This window comes from Podarcis tiliguerta, assembly GCF_965153285.1.
Source record: "Podarcis tiliguerta genome assembly, chromosome: 3".
Classification (NCBI taxonomy): domain Eukaryota; kingdom Metazoa; phylum Chordata; class Lepidosauria; order Squamata; family Lacertidae; genus Podarcis; species Podarcis tiliguerta.
In genome coordinates, this window is record NC_139536.1 from 61,305,680 (window position 1) to 61,329,256 (window position 23,577).

General features: G+C 38.5%; 1 protein-coding gene across 45 annotated transcripts in view; it reads right to left on the bottom strand.

The window, feature by feature from the left end:
- The window catches only part of EYA4 (EYA transcriptional coactivator and phosphatase 4), a 107,182-nt gene that overhangs the window by 37,508 nt on the left and 46,097 nt on the right, over positions 1-23,577 (bottom strand). For 20 of the 45 annotated variants that reach the window (XR_014509842.1, XM_083434936.1, XM_083434939.1 and 17 more), the window contains 4 exons: positions 19,968-20,017; positions 9,751-9,875; positions 7,269-7,337; positions 1,227-1,322 (listed from right to left, as the gene is read on the bottom strand). Coding sequence is in view for 43 of the 45 variants with exons in the window: in XM_083434936.1 (XP_083291062.1) it covers positions 1,227-1,322; positions 7,269-7,337; positions 9,751-9,875; positions 19,968-20,017 (340 nt within the window). In the remaining 2 variants the exon portion in view is untranslated. The remainder of the gene's footprint in view (positions 1-1,226; positions 1,323-7,268; positions 7,338-9,750; positions 9,876-19,967; positions 20,018-23,577) is intronic. The other 25 variants (XR_014509841.1, XM_083434942.1, XM_083434943.1 and 22 more) reach the window with 5 other exon arrangements.

The following is a 23,577-nucleotide window of genomic DNA, read 5'->3' on the forward strand; positions in this document are numbered from 1 at the left end:
CAGGGGGAGGATCCATTCCACCCTCAAGATCTAACTGGTAGATCTAATAATGGATCCTCTGCCTCACAATGTAAGCATAGCCATAGTGACCATGCCCAGTACAAATAACAACAACAACAGACACAACAGACACAGACAGCATTTGGAAATTATGTAATACCACACTTACACCCCTATTCAAGCTAGGACAACAAAAACGTATGAATCCATACTCCGTAAGACTAAGAGAATGTAGAAGGGAAAAACTATGTGTTTTATGAATGAGGAATTGGTATGGAAACAGTGCTCGCTGTAGAGGCCTGGTCTGGAACCTAACCCATGGTGTTACTTGGATGGTAGATACCATCACCTGCAGTATCTTGGCTAGGCCATCAGGTCTTCTGAGGAATTTGTTACTAGATGAATCACTGATTTTGACCATTCTCTCTTGAGAAAGGGACAGTGTTTCATTTTGTGTGTGTCCATTTTTGTGCTGAGAAGTTGCTGTGAGAGCTGCAGCTAACTCACTGTTTTTTTATTTACTAGAAAACTGAGTGAAAGGAGCTTTTTCTTGATGCTGTTGTACTACATTTTGCCAGAGATGGCAACAACAGAGACTGATGAGTTATGGACCATTAGTAGCATTTGCTGGGCCTCATGCAGTGCAGACATTTAGACAGAAGGGAAAGCAGAGGAAGGCAAAGTCAGTGGGGAACTTATCGCCTTAGTCTGCCTTGAGAGCCAGAGGGGGAAGCAGGCCTATTTGAAACCACATTATTTGCATCGGGTGGAGACTCTTGGAACCCCAGGAATTCTCTCTCCCACAGAAGCAGAGTTAAAAATGGTCTTTGGTTTTGAGGCTGGCCTGGATCACTCCACCTTTCCAGATAGCTCCTTGTCTCGTCTGACATTCAGATGTCTCAGTTGCGCTCTGTTGTCATGGGCATGTTGCTGCTGCTGCAAACGGTCTCCCCTCTTTGCTCACTAGGGTACATAAGAGATCCTCAAGGAATCATTGCCCTCCTGCTACCAACACAGGACCATTCAATATTAGCACTCTGAACTCTGCTACCTAAGTTTTAACCAAAGATTGGTTATTCCACTAACCATAACTTTTAACTACTTTATCAGGATAGTTAAAAGATAACTTAATTGTTATTAAGGAATTTTGATTATGCATCCTTATTTTGATAAGAGTAGCTGACAAAAACTGACTTTACAAGACAATGAGTGTATTATGCCTTTACCTGACCCAGTAAACGTGTCAAGAGATCCATCTCCACTTGTTGTTGCTGTTGATTCACTACTGTTCATAGGTTCTGTTTTGACTGCAAGAAGAGACACTACATAGAAAAATAAGCAAACATGAGATTTTACTTCCAAAATTTACACACAAGTTACCATGCAAACTATAGCAAAAATCTGCATGAGTGGATCAAAAAATATATACAAATGTGGAAACTGTTTAATATGATTCTGAGAATAATCTACTACAACACAACTGCAGCTTAAAAAAACCATGCACTTGCTCTCTTTTTCAAAAAGAAAAAGAAGGAAAAGCCAATATTTATCCATATATGCTTTAATATAAATCCAGTCTAGATTCCACCCATGAAGGACCACAAAAAGGAAACACAAATATTTTGGGCAAGTAAAACAATATTATTGCATTCTTATTATTTTTTTATATTATTTATTGAATTTATATTCCATCCTATACCCGCAGGCCCCAGCTCTTTATTTAGTGTCTTTTCAAATTTCTCTGAATAAATACACTGGCACATCAGCAGATCTATTCTTACCAAGAGGAGAAAGTAGGCCCTCAGGAACCATGGTTTTTCTAAACATGTCTTCCAAAGATTATTCTAACTAATATAATGAGATAGGATCTTTTCAAACTACCTTTTGTGCAATGAATACATGATCATTATCCATTTGTTGTGCAAAATCCAAATGCTTTCTCTCAACATGCATATTTCTGTGGGAGGCAAATCAATTTTTCAACTGAAATATTTTGCCACTGAAAAAATTGACTTCTTTCTACTAGCTGCTCTTGTCAACTGTGATTGCTGCTTGCCTATCAAATCATCATGGAAACCTACTGGATGATACCTGTGACATTTTGATGTAGTTTAACAATGTGTTTCCAGCTGTATTGCTTTATATTACTTATAGTTTTATGGTATGTTTCATTATCTCTCTGTACAGCAGTTTTGATCTTTTAAGAGTATACATTTAATTTTTTAAAAATATGCTTTCTAAAGCAAATAAATGATCTGCTTTATGTTTAACTATTCAGGCTGCAATCCTATATGCTGTTACTTGGGAGTAAGTCAATAGGCTTCCTTATTATCAGACATGTGTAAGATTGTGCTGTTATTAAGACTCAGAGGATGACATCCAATGTTGTGTGAAAACATTTCTGCTTGAGTGATGGGACTTCTTTCCCTGTTCCTTATTGCATCCAACCTCACCCCATCCCACAATCTGCTGTGAAAGGTCTCTCAACCTTCCAGAACAGATTTTGGGCAGCACGGCAGGCAGCAGCAGGAAATCTATTCTGCCAACAGAGTCGTCCCACTAGTGGACAGACACCATTGAATTAAACCCAACTGATTGATTTTATGATGAGAGCTGCCCAAATGCAGAATGAGGCAAGGTGTAAATGTATGACATCAATCTCTGTGCCTTTGGTAAGTGGTGGCCTTCTACACTGCCATGACATTTTGAAACGTTTTAGTTTTTTTAAGTATGTTCTTTAGAGGTTAAGTGACTTACCAAAGTTTTACACTAGCATGAGGGCACATACACCTATAAAAAAGACCCACAGGGCTATCCCCAACTCCCTGCCAAATGCAGCACTTATTTGTGGACCTTCTCTTATTTAGCTATTTGAACACTTTGCATTCTTCCTCTCCAGATCATGGGAACCTATTGCTCTGATATATATGGTATATTTAAAGCAATAGGAATAAATTGTTATTTCTCCATATCCCCTGTAAGACTTATCCCACCCCCTCAGCCCATTTCTATTATATAGGAGCATGCAGTTGCAATACTGTTGCTGGATTTATGTTAGCACAAGTGAAGTGCACTAAGAAAAACATATCGTTTTTGAAAACTCTGAAAAGGCCCATGGTTGGTTTATATCGCTCAGTTTTTATTGCAGGCTGTGAAACAGAGGAAAAGTAATACTATGATCGAAGTTAGTGTATTTATAAAAAAATAAGCAAGGGAGACCATTAGAAAGATAGAACATTAGTTACAAGGCTCTGTCTCACAGCCAGCAGGCAGCCATGAAAAGAGAATAAATTGCTTCCTACAATCGCCAGATTCTTCACACTGTGAAGTGTCAAGTTTCCTTCCTATAAAAAGGGGATTGGGAAGATAAATCCAGGTATTATGTTTTGCAACTCAAAGATCAGGGTACGGATTCAACAAAGCAAGCATGCCATGCATAGATAAACAGGCTATTGCAATGGTTGGGGTTGGAGATGGAAGACTAGGCGAAAATCTATGTTCAACCAATGGAGATCAGAGGATGATATAGGGCAAGTCGCTGTCTCTCTCAAGGCTATTAAATCCAGACAATCACATCTGGATACTTTTTCGTCTGTTCTTTACCACAGGGCTGTTAGTCAAATCTACTTCAAAATAGCAGCATGTGAGATAAGGGTACATTAGTTATCCAACTCACATGGGTAAGGCTGGAAATAAATCTATTAATTCACAATATATGAATTTTACTTTTTGAACTGGATTGGTCCTCACATGATCTGTGTATTTTATAAACCTTATGCAAGTATACATTATTTAAATAAATTTACAATGGTCAGCTAGTACTTCTTCCAATCTTCAATTCCATTTACCTGATTTCTGTATGTGTTTGGGGTTTAATTTTTTAAAAGTCTGCATATTTTAAAAGTCATACATATTTATCCTAAGCATGCATGTTTGTATGTATTTTTAAATCTAAACTACTCATTTCATTACTTCAAACAATTGCAATTGACTCCCTCTTATGCAATGTGCAGATTTTGGTACACATTTTTTGGTGAAAGATTGCATCACAAAGTCATGAGATTTTTGAAGGCTAGCTATGTTTCAGTTTGTACATTGGTTGCAAAAGTGAATTACATAGGTTTGCACTGAAATGCTAACCAAACTGTTTTTTCCTATTCTTAAAGTTTGCGTCTGAGAATTCACTTGCTTCACAACTACAACAAAAACATTCATCAGTAAAATTTGTTTGAACTTAAGCATGAGAAGTAACAAAAAGGGAATGCTGTGGATGTAGTGTACAGTGGTACCTTGGTTTAAGAACAGTCCAGCTTAAGAAGGATTTGGTTTACATCTCCACAAAACCAGAAACAGTGTCTTGGTTTGAGAACTTTACCTTGGTCTAAAAACGGAATCCGAATGGTGGAAGGGCACTGGTGGCGGGAGGCCTCATTAGGGAAAGCACGCCTCGGTTTAAGAATGGACTTCCGGAATGGTTTAAGTTCATAAACCGAGGTACCACTGTATCTTGATTTCAGTAAAGCTTTTGACCAAGTCCCGTGATATTCTGGCAGAGAGGTTGGTAAAATGTGGGCTGGACGTGGTAACTATTAGGTGGAGTTGTAGCTAGTTGGCTGACCAAACCTAAAGAATGCTCATGGTTCCTTGTCATCCTGGGTAAAAGGGGCCAAGTGGGCTGCTGCAGGAGTCTGTCTTGGGCCTGGTGTTGTTCAACATCTTTATAAAAGACTTGGCTGAAGGTATTGCAGGGATGCTTATCAAATTTTCAGCTTACACCAAACTGGGAGGGGTAGCCAATGCCACTGAAGACAGAATCAGGATTCAAGATGATCTTAACAGGTTGAAGAATTTAGCCAAAACTAACAAAATGAATTTCAATAGGGATAAATGTAAGATTCTCTACTTAGGCAGGAAGAACCAACTGTGAAATATAAGATGGGGCACACCTAGCTTGCCAGTAGTATATGGAAAAGGGAACTAGGGGTCTTAGTAGAACACAAGATTAACATGAGACAACTGTGTGATGCAACAGCAAAAAAAAAAAAAAGCTAATGCTATTTTAGGCTGCATCAACAGAAGTATAGTGTCCAGATCAAAGGAAGTAATATTGCTCTATTCTGCCTTGGTCAGACCACACCTAGAGTACTGTGTCCATTTTTGGGCACCACTATTTAAGAAGGATATAGACAAGCTGGAACATGTGAAGAGGAGGGCAACTAATGGTTGAGGGAGTTGGATAAGTTAGCCTGGAAAAAAGGAGAGTGAGAGGAGATATGAGATACATCTTCAAATATCTAAAGAGCTGTCACATGTAAGATAGAGCAAGCTTGTTTTCTCCTGCTCTGGAGGCTAGGACTCAAACCAATGGATTCAAGTTACATGAAAGGAGATTCAGACGAAACATCAGGGTGAACTTTCTGACACGAAGAGCTGTTCCACAGTGAAACTCTCCTTCCTTGGACGTTTTAAACATATGTTGGATGGACATCTGTCATGGATGCTTTAATTGAGATTTCTGCATCTGAGGGGGTTGGACTAGACGACCCTCAGAGTCCCTTCCAACTCTACAATTCTATGATTCTAGGAAAGTTATACATGGACACATTCAAATGCAGCGCCTAAACCATGTTTTAGTGTTGCATGCATGAACCCTGGTTTCATCAGCTTCTCCCTCCCTTCTACATCTTCATCACAGCCAAGAAGAAGAGATTGTAAGCTTCTGCTTCTATTTTTAACTAATAGCAACATATTTTTATATTCTAACCTGGACGAATTGTTACTCTTAACTATGGTTTAGGGAAACAATCCAATTCCAATTGTGGTTTATAATCTTGGTCGGTTTCCCTATACCATAGTTAAGATTAACTACAGGTTCAGGTTCAGACATAACAATAAATTCCAATTATTTGAAAACAGAAACAATCTCCTCCTCACAGTCATACCAAAAGAAAGAGAAAAGCAGGGAGAACACATGAACTCAAAACTTGTGCAAGCTGCACTAAATCATAGTCTGTGTCAGATATGAGTAGACTGCCAATTCTACTTCTCTGTCTACAAAATTTATGTTCCACATTTTGAGAGCTGAACATTACTTAAATAAAATTAGAATCTTAATGAAATACATCAGAAAAAGGCAAGGAAGAGCAAGGGAGGAAGAGCCTAAATACTTTAATTACATCTTGGTTTATCCACCCTAAAAATTCCTGAAACACTTTAAATACTTGTAATTTGGAAAACATTTTGTGCAGATTAAACAACAAAAACAAGGGGAACAACTTTTCCTATATTGCTACAATGGCAGTATTTTGAAAACTGCCTCAATAGTTTGAGAAACTGCACAGAAACCTAATGAGGAGTGAGGTGTTGTAATAATCTTGCTGTCAAGGGAAATCCTGTTTGCTTTTTAAAAAGAAACATGAGATGCTCACAGCAAATTTGAATGTGGGGAGTATATACAACAAAAAATGATTACCCAACTATCCTGCTGAAAGGCAAAATAAGCCAACCCACCAGTCACCAAAGTTCAACCTATCACAGCTTGCAAAACAATGAGGTTCAGAAGACGCAGAAACCGATTCATTGCTACAAGAGAAAGTCAGTGTATGTAGGGATCCCTCGTGGTGGGAAAGGAGAGGTGCAACCAGAAGAGAATAGAAGGGGTAAGCAAGGAATGTTGGGAATGTTATGTGAATTCCGAAGAAAAATATAATTTCCCCTTAACATAGCTGGTCAGAGGATGCTGGGAGTTTATAACATGTGGGAACACAGCTCTTTGTATGGCAGTGGGAAATTAGCAATATAACTAGGAACTACAAGCAATCTATTCCCCTTGCTGCCAAGAGAAATATCTGCTGCAGGATTTCTCCCTCTGCTGGAGAAATATCTGAACTTTGCTACAAATATAAACTTGAATAAGCCAGAAAACAGTTTATAGTTTCTTTCTAAGAATATATGGCACATTCACAATGATTTAGTAAATATCAATGTTTATAAGAAACCAAGCGATCTGATATTTCTATGGGCACACTGACTTGATTTTTCTATTGGCACATAGATAGACAGACAGATAGATAGACAGATATAGAATACATTATAAATACTTTGTTATTGTAAAACATTACAATCTCTGTGTTTCTCTCAATATTTAAAGGGTTCTGGCGAGAAAGCTGTGCAATGTCAAATCAAAAGTATAAAGCAAAATATCATAGATTCAACACAGCAATCAAGAAGCCAGTCACACACATGCAATATACCAGGATTACTCATACTTGTTGCAGAAGAGGGAGTGCTGCAACTCAGTAACCAGTCTGCAGTGTTTAAAACAGTCATGTTGTCTCCTGAGAATTGGAATGGTATATAGTGGTTCATTTTCTGAATATCTGCTTAACATACAGCAACAATTTTCAAAATAAGAAAAAAATAGGAAAGAAAATTCTCCAGACCATTTTTAAGGACGACTACTGGGGTGAATTATCATATATAGTACTTGTTTGTGTGGTGCTTCTGTCACAAAGACACATAGAATAAATATCCCCGTTTTCAGTAACATGTCTCTGGATACCAAATCAGAAAAAGCCTCACACATACATCAGATTCCATTATAATACTATCAGGACACAGCACCCCAGGAGTAAGTGTATTTTCCCATTTGGACACACATTTGTATGATAGGGAGCATTATACATATAAAAATGTACTGATTGAATCCAGATTTTGTCATGCTTGAAGTGGTCTATTCACTAAGTGTCATTTATTTTAGTTGGCCAAGTAATCATGACAAAGTCTGCATCCAAACAAACCCATGTGAATACTCACTCTTAGTCCACTTGATACTGAATCATAGAATCTTCAAAAAATCTGTCTCTATTTCTTTCTCTCTCACTCATACACATGCACAAGCAAACCACTAGCTCTTTCAATTTTAGTGCCTCTTGATAATGGCTCATGCCATACACTCACAAATGGTGTGTTTTTTCTTAAGCTATACAACCTGACAAAGGCATGAAATTCACTGTTGTATAAGGCAAATATAGCATTACATCATTTACAACTAATTTTGTTTTTAAATTCCAAAACCAAGCAAGTCTGACCAGCTAAAAAAATGTTCTGATAAAGTCCTGTATGCCCTGGTTCTTTTACTCATTGATATACGTCCAACAAGGGAGAGCCCAAATCTCAGTAGTACTTCACATGCTTTGCCTGCAGAAAGTCTGAGAAAGACCTCCACAGTGCAGGAACCTGGAGCGTCATTGTGTTACTCTCGAACACTGGGCTAGAAAAATCTAAAGCATGAGTTAGTAAAAAAGCAACTTGGTTCATTTAAAATGCACCCAGGAGCACTGATACAACTTGTGTCAAATAGGATGAAGTGAACGCTAAGCTCAGTACTTTATATATTTTCTCCTTCGGTTTAATTTTCCTTTTAATAAAGGTAAATGGAAACGAATGCACAAAATGTAAAGGTATCGCTCAGATATCTGGCTGAGCTGTGCTTTGATAATCTGTGAGTTAAAATACTGTAGCAAATATGTGGACTTGCAGGCTAGCACAAATATTTTATGAGCCAACTAAAATTAAACAAATTTAAGAACATTTTTGTTAAGCAAAACACACACACACACACACACACACACACTGAAAAAAGCCTCTGCCTTACTCTTACCCTTCCTGTAATGTGTGATGCCTTTGCTTATATGAGTCTTCTGCTTGCCATGCAGAATTTATGCCATTGTGAACCACTGCCAAGTTACTGAACAAACTACAACAGCATAAAAATCCCCATGGCAGTTAGAAGTATCATAAGGAAACTAGCAAGATATGTTACAACTACTAAGTGGATAAGACACCACACTGAGGCTGCTGCAACAAGCAGCAGTATAACATGTGGGTCAGGCTATAGTCTATCAGTGAGACCACAAAAAGTGCTATGACACCTTAGAAACTCACTAGTTGACTTTGGCATACAACATAAAATCCTTAAAAGCAAAATAAACTTTGATTAAACATATTGATGTTGGGTTTAATCCAGAATTAGTCATGCTGGTTTTGACCCATCACTGATTTCAATTGGTCTACGCTAAACATGATTAAGTCTGGTTTCAACCTCCTGTACACATCTTTTTTCTGAAAGGTAATTTACTTTTAGAAATATGAAAATGATCCAAAGTCGCTCTTTCCACGCCCTAGAAGTATAATGAACTTTTAAAATTTACTCAAACGCTGCAGAATCTCACTAAAATTGTCTTATGAATGTCAGCACCTAATCGAAAGGATCACTCACGTCTTGTTTGGATGAACAGAAGAGGCTCGGCAATTTTTAAATAAGAAGATTAAAAGCAAACACCAGGCTGGGTGTTTGGATAATGAGATGCAGGACGATGCTGGTACAAATAGCCTCAGCAAGCTTAAAGTGCAGGCCAAATTGCAATGCATGAAAAATAGTTGGAAGGTGGAAGGATGACTAACATTAAGACAGGTAGAGATTAATGGAGATATACTGGAGACAGAAGAGGCATGGCTGGTAGGAAACAACATAAGTATGGGAAAGAATAGGGCATTAAGTATAAATTTTTATATTAGAGGATTTACCTAATACACAACTGATTACCTAATGCTATCATCCATGGTGTATATATATCTTTCTTTCAACTTCTTCATTAATGTGATGTATTGCCACCATAAACCAGTTTGTCTCTAAAGATGTCAGAGCACTTTTTGTTTTTAAACTGAAAGAGGTAGGTGTTCACTCACCGCCTGTTCCATTTGTTGTAACAGATGTGCTGCTAAGATTAGATTTGTCCAGTTTAGAACTACCAGGTGTTTCACTGCTTCCCACAAGATTATGAGGGCTTGCTAGATCCTGCATTTCCATAGATCTATTAGAGAGAGAAAAGTAATACTATTACTATACTATTTACATAATGGAAGTGTGCAGAGAGGCCCTTTTGAGGCCATAGTAACTACATACACACTGAAAATAAACACTTTCCCTGATAATTAAATGCTGGAAAAACAGCAAGCAGTATCTTAAAATCAGCCTCATACCCAACACTGTTTTGGAGAGAAATCAGTGGAGAACTGGCAGGCCAAGGTGCAAGGAGGAGGAAAAAAGGAGCAGTCAACCCAAATCATGCTCTCCTGTTGGCAATGGCCACTGTGGGCAATTCAAAATATATTACCCAGCATCCCCTGAAACTCCACAAGGCCTGCTGAGTCATACTCTGTAACTAATAAGGCATGCAAGCTAAAGGTGGAACCCTATGATCCACTGAGGATCTACAAGGAGTGCTGAGGTGCACTTGTTGATACCCTGTTTAAAAAGTACATTCACTGGATATGGATGTGGCTTGGCATAAAGTATCTAAAATTAGTACTAAAGTGTGTAAATTAACAGTAAGGTGCATATTCAGGAATCGTATATATCGTTTTTTAATGGCCTGGCTGCTGGTGTTTTGCACTGAAGCAGACAACTTTTCCTAGCTGCCTCAGTTATCATAGCTGCAACCTTTTCTCTCTGAGATCAATATGGTCCCTGTCACCCATTCACTAGTACTCCAATGTGCCCTATGTAGATAACCCAAAGACTGCAGCTAGTGCAGTTCTCTACAGCTTAGGAGAGGATATAGAGGTCATATTACATCTATTTTAGGTCAACTGTACTGGCTGCCAATGCATTTCTCAGCCCAAATTAAAGTGTTTAAAGTCCTAAATGTACTGTGTCTGGTGTACTGAAGGAGCACCTTCTCTAATATAGAACTCCATCATTTACCTACATGAAAATTGATACAGGTGGACCTTTTCTGCTTTGTCACCCACACTATGGAAATCACCCAAAGGTAACACTTGCTTGGCAACCTTCCTGATCAATCTGCACAGGCAACTAAACTTTTCATAATAAGGCTGGAATGATCCCCCCTGAACTGTAACTTCATCTGAGAGCAGGGTGTTTTGGGGGGCTCTAAGTAATTTGGATTATTTCTGGAGTGGGGGAAGGAGACACTTAAGATGGCTCTTGTGGCAGTGACAGCAAGCAAACATTTGGAAACCTGTTTGCCAAGATAGGTTCAATTTGGCTCCAATTCCAAATGCAGAGGAACACTAAATGAAAAAGACTTCTGTTTCCTACCTGCCCAATACTTATGCCAACTCTTCTGTCTATTGATCCAAAGATTCTATAAGTATTGTATTATTTTCTACTTTTTCCAGAGGTATACAATACATTGTTTCACAGTCCCCAAATAGAAGCTACTGGAAGTTCTAGGAGTAGCTATCACAGGGTCAGTTTTATTGTGAGGAGATACTACTGCAGATTTATGTTTTCATAATAGATTATGTTTATAAATTTAGCTGAGTGAAGCAGGCACACTCACAGGAAGTACTAATTCTTAAAACTGCTTCAGTCCCAAAAAGGGTTTTCATTGCTAGCTAGCTCCAAAAAAATCAAACTTACTTTCCTTCCTCTTGTCAAAACCAGAACTGCCTCCTTTTTTGCCTAGCTGCCCTCCCCAGCAAGAACTTGTATTTCTACCTGTCTTTCTTTTAAGTGATGATTAATCAGCATTCATGATTAAGTGGGCAAGCCACTAAGTGTATAACTAAGAAGACTAATATAGCTCCTAAATATGTGAAATACATGGTATAAAACTTTGGCAAACGTCAACTGGGAAGCCAGGTGTGCACTGCCAATCCTCACTGCCAGCTGCTCCTGGATTCGAGAAATTATAAGGCAGCTTACTAAAGAAACAGAGGATAGCAGATAATTGGGGTACAGGTTATATAAATACAAGCACATCACTCAACTTCCCTACAATTAGACATCAAGGTATAAGCACACAAGGCAACAAACTAATGTATGTGTAACTGAGAAACTAAATTTATAAACATGACCATATGCAACACGAAAGCTTATAGAAGCAACTGCTATTTTTGGATTTATAATCAATATTATTTTAATGAAACACATTCCTCTGCATCAAAGAGAGAATCTTTCAATCCTTCATCATCTCCATTCTCTGAATCTCTCTCCCCCCCAAAAGATTTTTTCCTTACTAGCACAAGACCAACTATATCAACAGAAGAACTATATCAACTGTATCTGAAGAAGTGTGCATGAACACGAAAGCTCACACCAGTAACAAACTTAGTTGGTCTCTAAGGTGCTACTTGAAGGAATTTTTTTATATCAACAGCCTATTTCTAGTCATCCTGAATAATGCAACTAAGGTGTATTATGTGTAGCCCAATGCTGTGTTTTTCTGGCTTTCTACAATATGTGGTAAGAGCATGAATGGAACATACCACACAAAAGCCCACACACAACCACCTCTCAAATTTCTTTTCATTCCGCCCTCCTGCTGCTGCACCCTGTGCCACATCTCATTCCATTGCAGTGGGTAGCTGAGGATGCCCCTTATAGGATGGATTGGACAAAGTGAGTTCCACACTTTCTGGAGCCAAGCCATTTTTGCCCATTACATACATGTACACTCATATCATTATTTTGTTCACAGTTCATGAAGGCTTTAGTCATACGTCTAAAACTTGCAAAGCCTATTTGACCAGAGATGACAATGAGGCAAAAACAAAAACAAAAAAAAGTATAGTGTGTGTACTCTGAATAATGGTGAGTTTATTATACCATCCTTTTAAACTCCTTAAAACTATTTGTTGCTAGACTAGCGTGGAAGGTAGCAGACGTTCAAATGAGTCCCTTTTAACTACTATGCAGGTACTTTTCAGCTCTGTATTCTTGTTTTCTACCTATCATCTGTGTGTTTCATCTAAGGAGTGAGAAAGAATTGAGCTGCGTTCCCAGAGATGGGGACTCTGCTGTTATGCATTTCTCCTTCCCTGTGAGAGCAGCTGGTGAGAGGTGATGTCACACACATGGCCTCCCAGCAGTGAAGTTGTTTTCACTTACCAAGAGAAGGAGCAAGGGGCAAGGCAGCAGGGAGGTCAGTGCTGTGTGGGCGCATCAACAGAGCTAGTCTGGTGCTTCTGCCAACTAGTCCACACAGCACCTCTCTGCTCCTGCCCAGCTTGGCAAGTGGCAGCAGCCCAGGTGCACAAAGCTCCCCTCCTCATTAACCACTCCTACTTCCCAGGATGCCAAAGTGCCAATGGTCAGACAGAATGGGAATTGTAGTCCAACAACACCTGGTGGCCCAGAGGTTCTCTAAAGGTAAAAGTAAAGGACCCCTGACAGTTAGGTCCAGTCGCAGACAACTCTGGGGTTGCAGCACTCATCTCGCTTTACAGGCTGAGGGAGCTGGCGTTTGTCCACAGACAGTTTTTCCGGGTCATGTAGCCAGCATGACTAAGCCGCTTCTGGCGCAACGGAACACCGAAACCAAAGCAGCGCACGGAAAAGCCTTTTACCTTCCTGCCGGAGCAGTACCTATTTATCTACTTGCTTTTTTGGCGTGCTTTCGAACTGCTAGGTTGGCAGGAGCTGGGACCGAGCAACGGGAGCTCCCCCCATCACGGGGATTTGAACCATCGACTTTCTGATTGGCAAGCCCAAGAGGCTCAGTGGCTTAGACCACAGCGTCACCCACATCCCTAGAGGTTCCCTACCCTTATTTAAAAGAATTTTAGGCAGGCCTTCACTAAAACTATAAGGATAATGCAGTAGAAGATAGTAGCACAATATAAAATCACAATAAAATTAATATTGCTGTTTATTCAATGTTGTGTTTCAAAAAAGTGCAATATACCTTTTAGGAAAAGAAAGATTTTTCAAGTACTTAATCATCTTAAAGAATTTAATATGTATATTCAGAACTTAAAATATTATTCACAATCTGCCTCAAATAATTAATAAAGGGATAAAAAGGGCTAGATTTGAAATCCCAAGAATGTGTTAAACAGGATAATTTGTTTTTCTTATCAACTTGTCTTAAGAGTTAAATCTACAACTGTATGGCAAACAAACCCAACAATGAACTGCAAAGCATATAGGCAAAAGAATAAGTGGCTCCAACATTTAATTGTCAGTAAAAATAAAACTCAGAATTCATACTTTTGGCTCACTGCCTTTTTCAGTGTTCTGAACGTGAAAGCATTCAGCTGAAAAACATGTCTACAGAGATTCCTAAACTGCTGTGCACACTTTTCTAACATAACTCTACAATATACCTTAAATCATGACCTGCAACAACCTTGCAATTCCAGTTCTGGGCCTCTTCTGAACAGCAGACAAGAAACCCCTAAGGACTAGGTTGAGACCACCATACTCATTTTCACTTATAACCAAATCCAGATTTGAACTTTGAAAGCCTAAGGTGGAGAACTGATTGCGGAAAGGCAAATCCATTTTACGCTTAAAAGAGTAGGTAAACTTACCCTACTTTGGGAATTAACCTTATATTTGGTCACTTTCAAAGAAACAATACAGACACAAACACACTGAAAATCAACAGTTAGATTGTTAAATGTAATTCACAACAGCAATACGAATTCCGGGTGCACAAGTGGATATATGGGAGCCTTCTGGATAGCTTATATGTAGTGTCATAATACAGAGAACTTATGAGACTCATAAAGAATCTTATCTTTTGGAGAAAGAATGTGTGAGTCAAAGAATCAGTGAAGATTTTCTTTCCCAGTGAAGACTTTTTTATTGGGGGGTGGGGAGGAGAGAAAGGGAAACTTGCAGGATAACCAGGTTGTATAAACAGCCCATCTGCAATGCAACCACATAAAAGGCCCATGGGCAAATCCAAACGCATTAGGAGAAGTGCTTGAGGAATCTGCCAAGAAACCAGATGCTCATGATTGCAGAATTACTTCTATAGCTGTCATCTGTATCCTCCAACTGCTGTTCAAAATGTGGACAATGAAAACAGTGACCTAATAATATACTGAGTACTACTTATACTGTAATCTGAATTATCTGTATATGTTAAATTATATGAAGATTTAATAAACTGGTAAAGTGAAAAAAGTAAAATCTGTTCCAGTTAGTATTATCTTAAATCACTTTCTTTAGATTGAAATGACTATAATTAAAGGGTTCCCCCCCCTCCTGTTACATGTTCTATTTACATGTGCAAGCCCCTATTACTTTCTTTGCCTCCTTTCTCTGGCTTTCAGCACCAGCAACTGCCTTCCCTTGTTCCTTATCACAGATCCCTATTGCCATCCTTTCTTCAGTCCTACCCATATATTTTTATTTTAACAAATATAAGCAGGTTCTACTGGTTCCTTGCCACCTTTCTGTGATTCCCCAAATGTAATCCATTTCAATCACAGCTACTCGTTGTTATCTTATAAGGATACAGTGGTACCTCTGGTTACGTACTTAATCCGTTCCAGAGGTCCGTTCTTAACCTGAAACTGTTCTTAACCTGAAGCACCACTTTAGCTAATGGGGCCGCCTGCTGCTGCCACCGCGCCGCCAGAGCACAATTTCTGTTCTCATCCTGAAGCAAAGTTCTTAACCCGAGGTACTATTTCTGTGACATGCTTGCATAGGGTCACTGACAAGTGCAAACCAACCCTGGCTAATGTGTAACCCCGTGGTTTTCTATGGATCTGAGGACAATGAAACAATCGCTGAGACGGCTAGAGTGCCAGTGGCGGAGAACTCATTCTGAATTTGACCAGACACAGGTTAGAGCTCAATGTTGAGCCCACCAAGTTGTGACAGTGACGGCGAAGAAGACCTTCTTCACCGCCTCTGTTGCATCTGCAGAAAATAGCAGTAGGAGACTCTTTCAGGTGGTGCACAATTTAGTAAGTCCAATGCAGCAAAGCTAAGTAGAATCTTCTTCCTTGTGGCTTCTATGTATAAATGGTTCCTGTTGCAGCTGGTGTATTACAGATGATTTGTCTTTTCGTTAGCTACTAGTTTCCTCCCAATTGGTGATATCCAACCAAGTCATACCGACAGCAGACCCACAGAAATCCATGGGCTTATGTTACTTCATGTCCATTGATTTTAATGTGTTTACTCCAAGTAAATCATTCTTTATTTTTTATATATATTTTTAATGGCAAAGAAGCACTATTTCTCCATTTTTAAAAAAATAAAAATTAAATAGATGACCCTCAGGGTTCCTTTCAACTCTACAATTCTTTTCTATGAATTCTACACTAACAGGCTGATTCACTAACAAGCTAGTCTATCTTAATGTGCATTTCCTACCTATAACTTCCCAAAGGGCATCATTGATTTTACAGAATGACAACCTTGTGCTCAAATTATCAAACTTGTTTAAAATTATTACTTCTGTGGTAAATTTCCACCTTGAAGTTAAAGTGCTATAGAAACAAAATAAAATGCATAACTTTTTTACAGTAAGAGCCTAACACCAGAAATTATTATTGCATGTTCTTTCTTTACTTCTCTTCCCTTCATTCCATTTTCATTCTAGGTACACCTAGAATCATTCTTTTTGCCAATATATTTTCCTGCATTAGTGAATTCTCTTTACATAACAGAGACACAAATATAACTTGAAAGTTTCTTTCTAGAAAAGAAAAGCCAAGTAAGACAAAGAATTTGCTGATACACACATGCCACTCCAAGAATTCTCCTGACGAAGTTCCCACACCCAACTTAATTACTTCCCTACTATAAAAACATATTCCATCTGCATTTATTCTAATACTTCCAAGTCCAAAACCAACACACAATAAAGCTAGCTAAATAAATGAAAGACTTTAGCCCCAAGTAACAGGCCAGGAGCTATTCTGCAAGTGAAAGCACCTCCAGCACCCATTTTTGTGCTGACATTTCACTTTACACACAATGTTTTCACAAGACTTGTTTTAAGAAGAATGTTCATCATGCCCAATGCCTGTATGCTATGCTATAACCGTGCTCTCTAGTGCCACTAAGGCTAAAAGTTCAATGATTATTCTAAATAGTGTACATTGCATTTCTAACTTTTCTGTTTGGCCAACTATTTTGATAAGTTCAATCTTATGCATAAAAATACTAATGAAAAAAAAATCAAGTAATCTCTGATTTTTTAAAAAATATATGCACTGAAAAACCATTCCCCAAATGGCCTAAATATTCAGTATTGCAAGGTCACTGTTTATTCTATGAGGAAATGTGCATTATGATGGAAAGGCTCCAGGTAACTTGTGTACTTGTTCTGGTCAACCCATAGACTTATAAGTATACATAACTGCGCGAAATGAAAATTTGGCCCCTGTGTGGATGTAATGCTTTGGTTAGCCTCAGATTCACATGCTCCTTTGTCCCTTCTCTTCTTCCTCCATTCAGTATGAATAAACAGCAGTTTCCTGCTTGCTTCCTGTACAGAGTTGTAGCTCATGATAAACTGTGGTCAGAATAATAGCGAGGAGACCATTAATTGTAATTTAATCGTACCAATTTTATCAATTAATGTAAAATGTAAACATTCATTCATTATTCATTCAGATACACCAGTCAGAGAGCTAGGATCTGCTATAGTACCCTGTTGTTTTTGTCATTACAGTGGTACCTCGGGTTAAGTACTTAATTTGTTCTGGAGGTCCGTTCTTAACCTGAAACTGTTCTTAACCTGAAGCACCACTTTAGCTAATGAGGCCTCCTGCTGCTGCTGTGCCGCCGGAGCACAATTTCTGTTCTCACCCTGAAGCAAAGTTCTTAACCCGAGGTACTATTTCTGGGTTAGCGGAGTCTGTAACCTGAAGCGTACGTAACCCAAGGTACCACTGTATTATATTGAAGCTTTTCAAACTAAAAGTTCCCCCAAACAGATTCAGAAAAAAAGGCGAAGAAAACACCTAATTGACAGTATAAAAATTCTATAGTCACATATAAATTAAAGATTTTAAAAATCTAAAAACAACAGAGTACATTAAAATTAGAGCAGCATTTTAAAACAAACATAAAAACTTTAATAGCCTGCCTAACATCATAAATTTCCAAGAGTTTGCCCATTTCCCACTGCCTCCCAGTTGCATATACATATGGTGGTTAACTTGGATTTGCCTCAATGTCAGGGGCGGGGAATCGAGGGTTCACAGTTGTAATTAGGCACTGTTTATCAATTTGGCCTATGAGGCCATTTTAGCCATTCCACATATGCCTACTTGCTCAAGTGCGGAGTAAGTAAAGATATGCCTGAGCCAAGGGTGGTTTGCAGCTGATTGCTGTGGACTGCAAAGTGCCATTTGTGGAGCTATGCAAACCCCAATGATCAGTTGATTGTTAGGGCTTGCCTAGCTCTATGTACGTCACCTTGCAACCCTCAATAATCATCCACGAGGGAAAAATAGGTAACCTAATGTCACTGTGAAATCAGATGATCTACAAGTGGCTTTCTCCATGTACCTGACCAGCTTGTCTTGCGGGGTGGGGCAAGATAAGGATTTGACCCACTAGATGGGATATAATTCCTCATCCCTGATACATACTATAAGTGAAACGGCCCTAAGAATGGGTGAAGTTATATAGTATAATCCTATATACTTCTTCTCAAAGTACATTCTATTGAGATCAATGGGCCTACTTCCCAGATAAATGTGTTTAGGACTGCAGCCTTAGAATGCTTTCAACACTCTGGTGTAAGAGGATAGATTTGAGCTAGGGAGAGACCCTGATTCAAACCACCACTCAGTCATGAAGTTCTCAAACCAATCACTATAATTTAGGCTAACATACCAAACAGGATTGTTGTGAGGGGTTGCAGCAATCGTATATCCATACCTTGAGTGCTTCAGATGAAAAGCTACATAAAAATCTAACAAACAGTAATACCCAAAATGATAAAAAAAATGTACTGTACAGATTTTATATTCTGATTAAACTTGACTTTATCTCAAATAGTAATAAACATAGCTGGCGCTACAATGCCTTAAGACTAGCCCCTTCTCTTGAGAAGAAATTGAACTCATATTTTAGAATGGCCAAAAACTATACACTCACTTAACTGGGTTTCTTAATTCAGTTGAAAATATCTGTATGCAGCAGTTACAGATATTTAAAAACTCTAGTATTTAATGAGAACAGGAAGGAAAGATGGAATCTCAAAAAACAGCATGGAAAAGGAACATTGTTACCATTGATCTTAATAGCAAAATTCTCATTGATCTTGATAGGAGAGGGACCACACTTCAAACTACACTTAGTTACATTTGGACAATATTCATCCTAGAAAATGTATTATCCACTTCAATAAAGAAACAGAATGAAAAATTCTAAGGATTTTTCAGTCATCCAGTAGATCTTGTAGGAAGCTTTTAAGAGGTGCTTGGTTCTCAATTTAAAAGACACAACATGGTGGCTTAAAAGGTTATTTTCAGGATGTGTCTTGAAACTCATTCTTAATAGAAAATATTTTGTGTTTTGTGTTTCTGTTAGCTGCTAGTGATAGTCCAATTTTTATCAAGATACTGTGGAGATTGTTTAAAAACTTGTAATATTTAGACCTATTTGAAAACAGAAGCAATGGATGAAACAACTCAGAAAAGGCCTAAATTGCTTCATATTACAAATTTTACACAAAACAGATGTAACAGAACATAAATACTGGATGGCATGTTTACAGTCATTCTTACTTACTTTATTGTCCAAAATAGAGACAAAAGTGTCATAAAAGTAATATATGTAAAGCAAATAGTAAAACATGTTGAACAGTGTACTGTTTTCCAAACAGTAGCATTTTTACTCTACATAAAAAAACTAGAAACATTAAAACTGAAAATAAGTAACAATACATAGACAACAATAAAACAGAAACCAGACTTTTTTATACAGTAATGTCAAAATTACTTGGTCATACATATGATTCTGCATGCCAGCATTTAGCTCTTAATCCAGCCAAAATAAAACCTCTAAAGTGAAATATATTCAGAAGACTACAATAGGAGCTATTTTCACTCTATGAAAGCAAATGCTCTTCCATGATATTTTCATTTATCTTTACCTTTCATGATTATTCTTATAAATAGCATCACTGCTTTAAAGCACTTGAATTTATCAAAGCACTGTTTAGTTGCTTTACCTGGAATTCTGAGGTTCTGAAACATCTGAATCTGTGCACGCTTTCTTCACCTGCAACAGAGTACGATTGCCAGTTACTTTCCCATGAAAAAACGAAACAGAAAAGTTTCCTCACCTACAGTTCATGCACTTACATCACACAAAATGGACAGAGCCCTGCTCACCATGGTCTCTATAAAATACTTCTCACATTTTACAGTGCGGATATGCAATACTAAACAGTGTGCTTCATTATTATCCCACGAACAGCTGCCAACTTAACTTCCCCTGACTCCGCTAGTATGTAAAACGTTCAGCTAAAATAGTTTGGGAGTAGTCTGACTTGGAACAAAGAAACCAAAGAACCAGGTTCCCTGCTTAGAAACGAGAAAGCCAAACTGTTCTCAATTTTGTAAAGAAATGTTTTCCCAACTGATACGGCTTCTGTTTCCTGCTAAAGCTCACAATAATAAACACCAGATTCTGTGGCAAAAGTGCAGTGTTAGCTAAATAATTCATACATTAATTTTCATCTTCTAAATCCGGTATACTTAATGTGTGTTGCTCCAGTTCAAATATTTTGCAAGTATTATCCATATGTATCTATAATCTAGTATGTACTTTGTCTTTTCAATCTGTGCAATAACTCAACGTTTATCATGGAATAAGCAAACATAAAATATTTATTAAATTTGATTTTCCACATTTTGCATAGCATTTGTGTCTTCTGAATCTCATATACAGTAAGACCTCCTATTAGATGCTTACGGCATTTTAATTGAAACTGGATCAATTGTTATCAGTATGTCCTTTAAACTCCTAAATAAATTATAGCTGTGTTTTATACAGCACATTTGGTATAAAATACTTTATAATCTTAATTACTTAAAATTAAAACCCCCCAACATAATTCCTTCATTTTTGCAATATATGGCAATGTTACAGGAGGAATAACAGAGGACGAGGCATAGTGATCTGCCAAGAGTGGTCCAGTACAAAAAAACTGGAACTTCACCTAGTTCCAGGCTCATATCCAATATCTATTGGCTGGGTTCCACTTAACAAGAAACCATAGGTTCCTACTATTAGAATGTGTGGTAAGCCTTGAGCTTCAATCTCCCTGTTCCGTCTTCTCCTCTTTCACATCCACATGGAGGAGACTGAATGTTCGAGTTTTTAAACGTGCTACCGTCTATTATGACCAAACTCATTGTACATAATGAAATCATTGAACCTTTCCGGCCAGTCTGCTGTTCATAGTCTTTTTCCAGCAGATCATAGCTCTCCTCGCACTCCAGCCAGCTCTGAGTGCGAGGTGGTGGTTCCGTCAGAGTGTGTTGAGGTAGCAGTTTTTGAAGGCTTCCCTTACCTTTGACTTTCCCAGGGGAAAATGAATGCAGAACTAATGGGAAGGATGTCAGGGTCCCAGACCTTCCAGAATAAGACTCTTAGCAATTCCTGGCTGGAAAGGTCCAAGGAGTTCATCAAGTAGATCACTTGATCAAGGACTGGAAGGGTGAGAGACAAGGGAAGCCAATTCCATATGTCTGTGTATGAGTGTATGCCTGCCCCTTCTGCAGTATCTTCTTTCCTACTGCTCACTTGTTTCTAAGTCATCTGAGCAACAGCAGAGGGAGGCTGTATAAGTGCCTGTGTGTGAATCTGTTACAGGGAGTGGGAGAGCAAGAGCACTTTGTCGGCTCAGGCCCCATCCACTTTGGTTTGGGGCTCACCTACTGCTGGCATGTGGCTCCCAGAAAGTTAGCACAGGGGAATGTAGCCCTCCTCTGTGACCCCATCACATGGGAAGTATCTTCCATTTCTTCCTCTACAGATTGATCTGACTTGCAGAGCTTCCATTCAAAGGTGATTTTTTTTAAAGCACAAATTTAACCCTTCATAAGCTGCAGTAGCATAGGCTCTGGTGCCTTTAGCAAAGGCTTTCTCCTTTTGTATGTCTTGGCAACAAAGGGTAGTGAGTATTTGCATCAGACTATTTTACTCTCCTTTACTATGACAAACTGAAGCCTCTGCAAAACATGGCTTTCCTTTAATATCCCCCTAAATCTTTCTATTTACAGCAGTATAAGTGGACATCAAGACGTATGTTTAGAAATAGTTATTCTAGGATACACACAAGTTAGGAACCCTCTACTATTTAAAAGAGTTGAAACTGGTATTTTATACATTCTGTTGATTAAAAAGGCAATTTAGTTTACCAGATCTGTAAACAGAAGCCACTGAAGAGTCAGGTTTCCCCATCCTACTCCCTTCATTTGCATATGCAAGAAAATCAGCAGCTTTTGCTTCTGCTTTTAAACCAGAAGTGAAGAATGTCTAGCCCAAGGCCCCACTTTGACCCATCAGGCCATTCTTGGAAAACCACACCCACCTGGCCCATACCTAATGTCATATGTGATGTTGGGGTAGAGCGAATACCATCGTGGCCTTAAAGGAACAATTAGGAGCTTAAAATAAGCTCCGAATTATTGCTGAATAAAGGTACACTCCCCGCTCCAAAAGTTGATAGGTGGCTGGAACACACCTTGCTCCAAAATCATGGTTTGCATTGAAATGACTGCTAAAAAGGAGCGAAAATCCTGTTTTAACAGGGGTTTTAATGCAAACCCCTTTGTGAACCTGGAGCAAGCTTTTTTTGAAGGGACACTAGGAGTGACCCCCTCAAAGAGCCTTGTCACTTGATACCATTGTGATGTCAGGTGATTGACAGGTGAGTGGCCTCACTCACCTGTCAAATGTAGCTTGTAAAGGATAGGGCAGGTATAGATCTGGCATGCTGGGAGAAAGGCCCTCTACAACTGTTTTAAACAAACCACAGTTCCCCCATATCTGAACTGAAGGATTTGAGGCTTGTTTAAACTATGGCTTAAGACCAAGCCAGGATTTGAAAACACTCATTTGATTCTGCATTTTTCTCATTCATCATAGTTTGAACAAATGACAGTTAACTGGCTTTCGTGATTACCAGGAACTGTGGTGTATTTAAAAGGAGATGTGTCCAATCTCCATCTGCTAGTAGACATGGAACAGGAAACCACTGTTATGTCTGAACTGGGCCTAAATCTTAAACCTATGGGCAAAGACACTGAACTAAAGGACCTAGGAAGATAACGGATACGTTATCTGAACTTCTTACTACCAGATCTGCATATTTACTGAAAGTGCTAATTTGGGGAACTGACAATACTACTTGGGAGTTGCAATGGTCATATGCACCTTGCCAAACAGAGCAATTTAGCAGTGATCAATGAAAACCATTATTACGGTGCTTGGTCCTGTGAACTAGTAATAACTGCATCAGGGTTGCCATTCTACTATTTTATTTGTAAAACAATAAAATAATCATATCAACTAAATATCATGCCAAAGAGCAAAAACTTATTTTATTAAGAATGATCTTGCTATTCTTGAAAATGGGCAAGCTTGGATTTCTTCAGGAAACGCAAAAAGAGCACTTGATTTAATAAGGATATAGGATGTGTTTGCCAGCGGGCATTCATAGGATCAGGGCTAGCATGAACTTTAGGGGCTTTCCCTATCTAGCACAATGACAACACTCATTGCTCAGAGTAAAGCCAATTTATACACATAGTTCTGGGACATGTATGAGG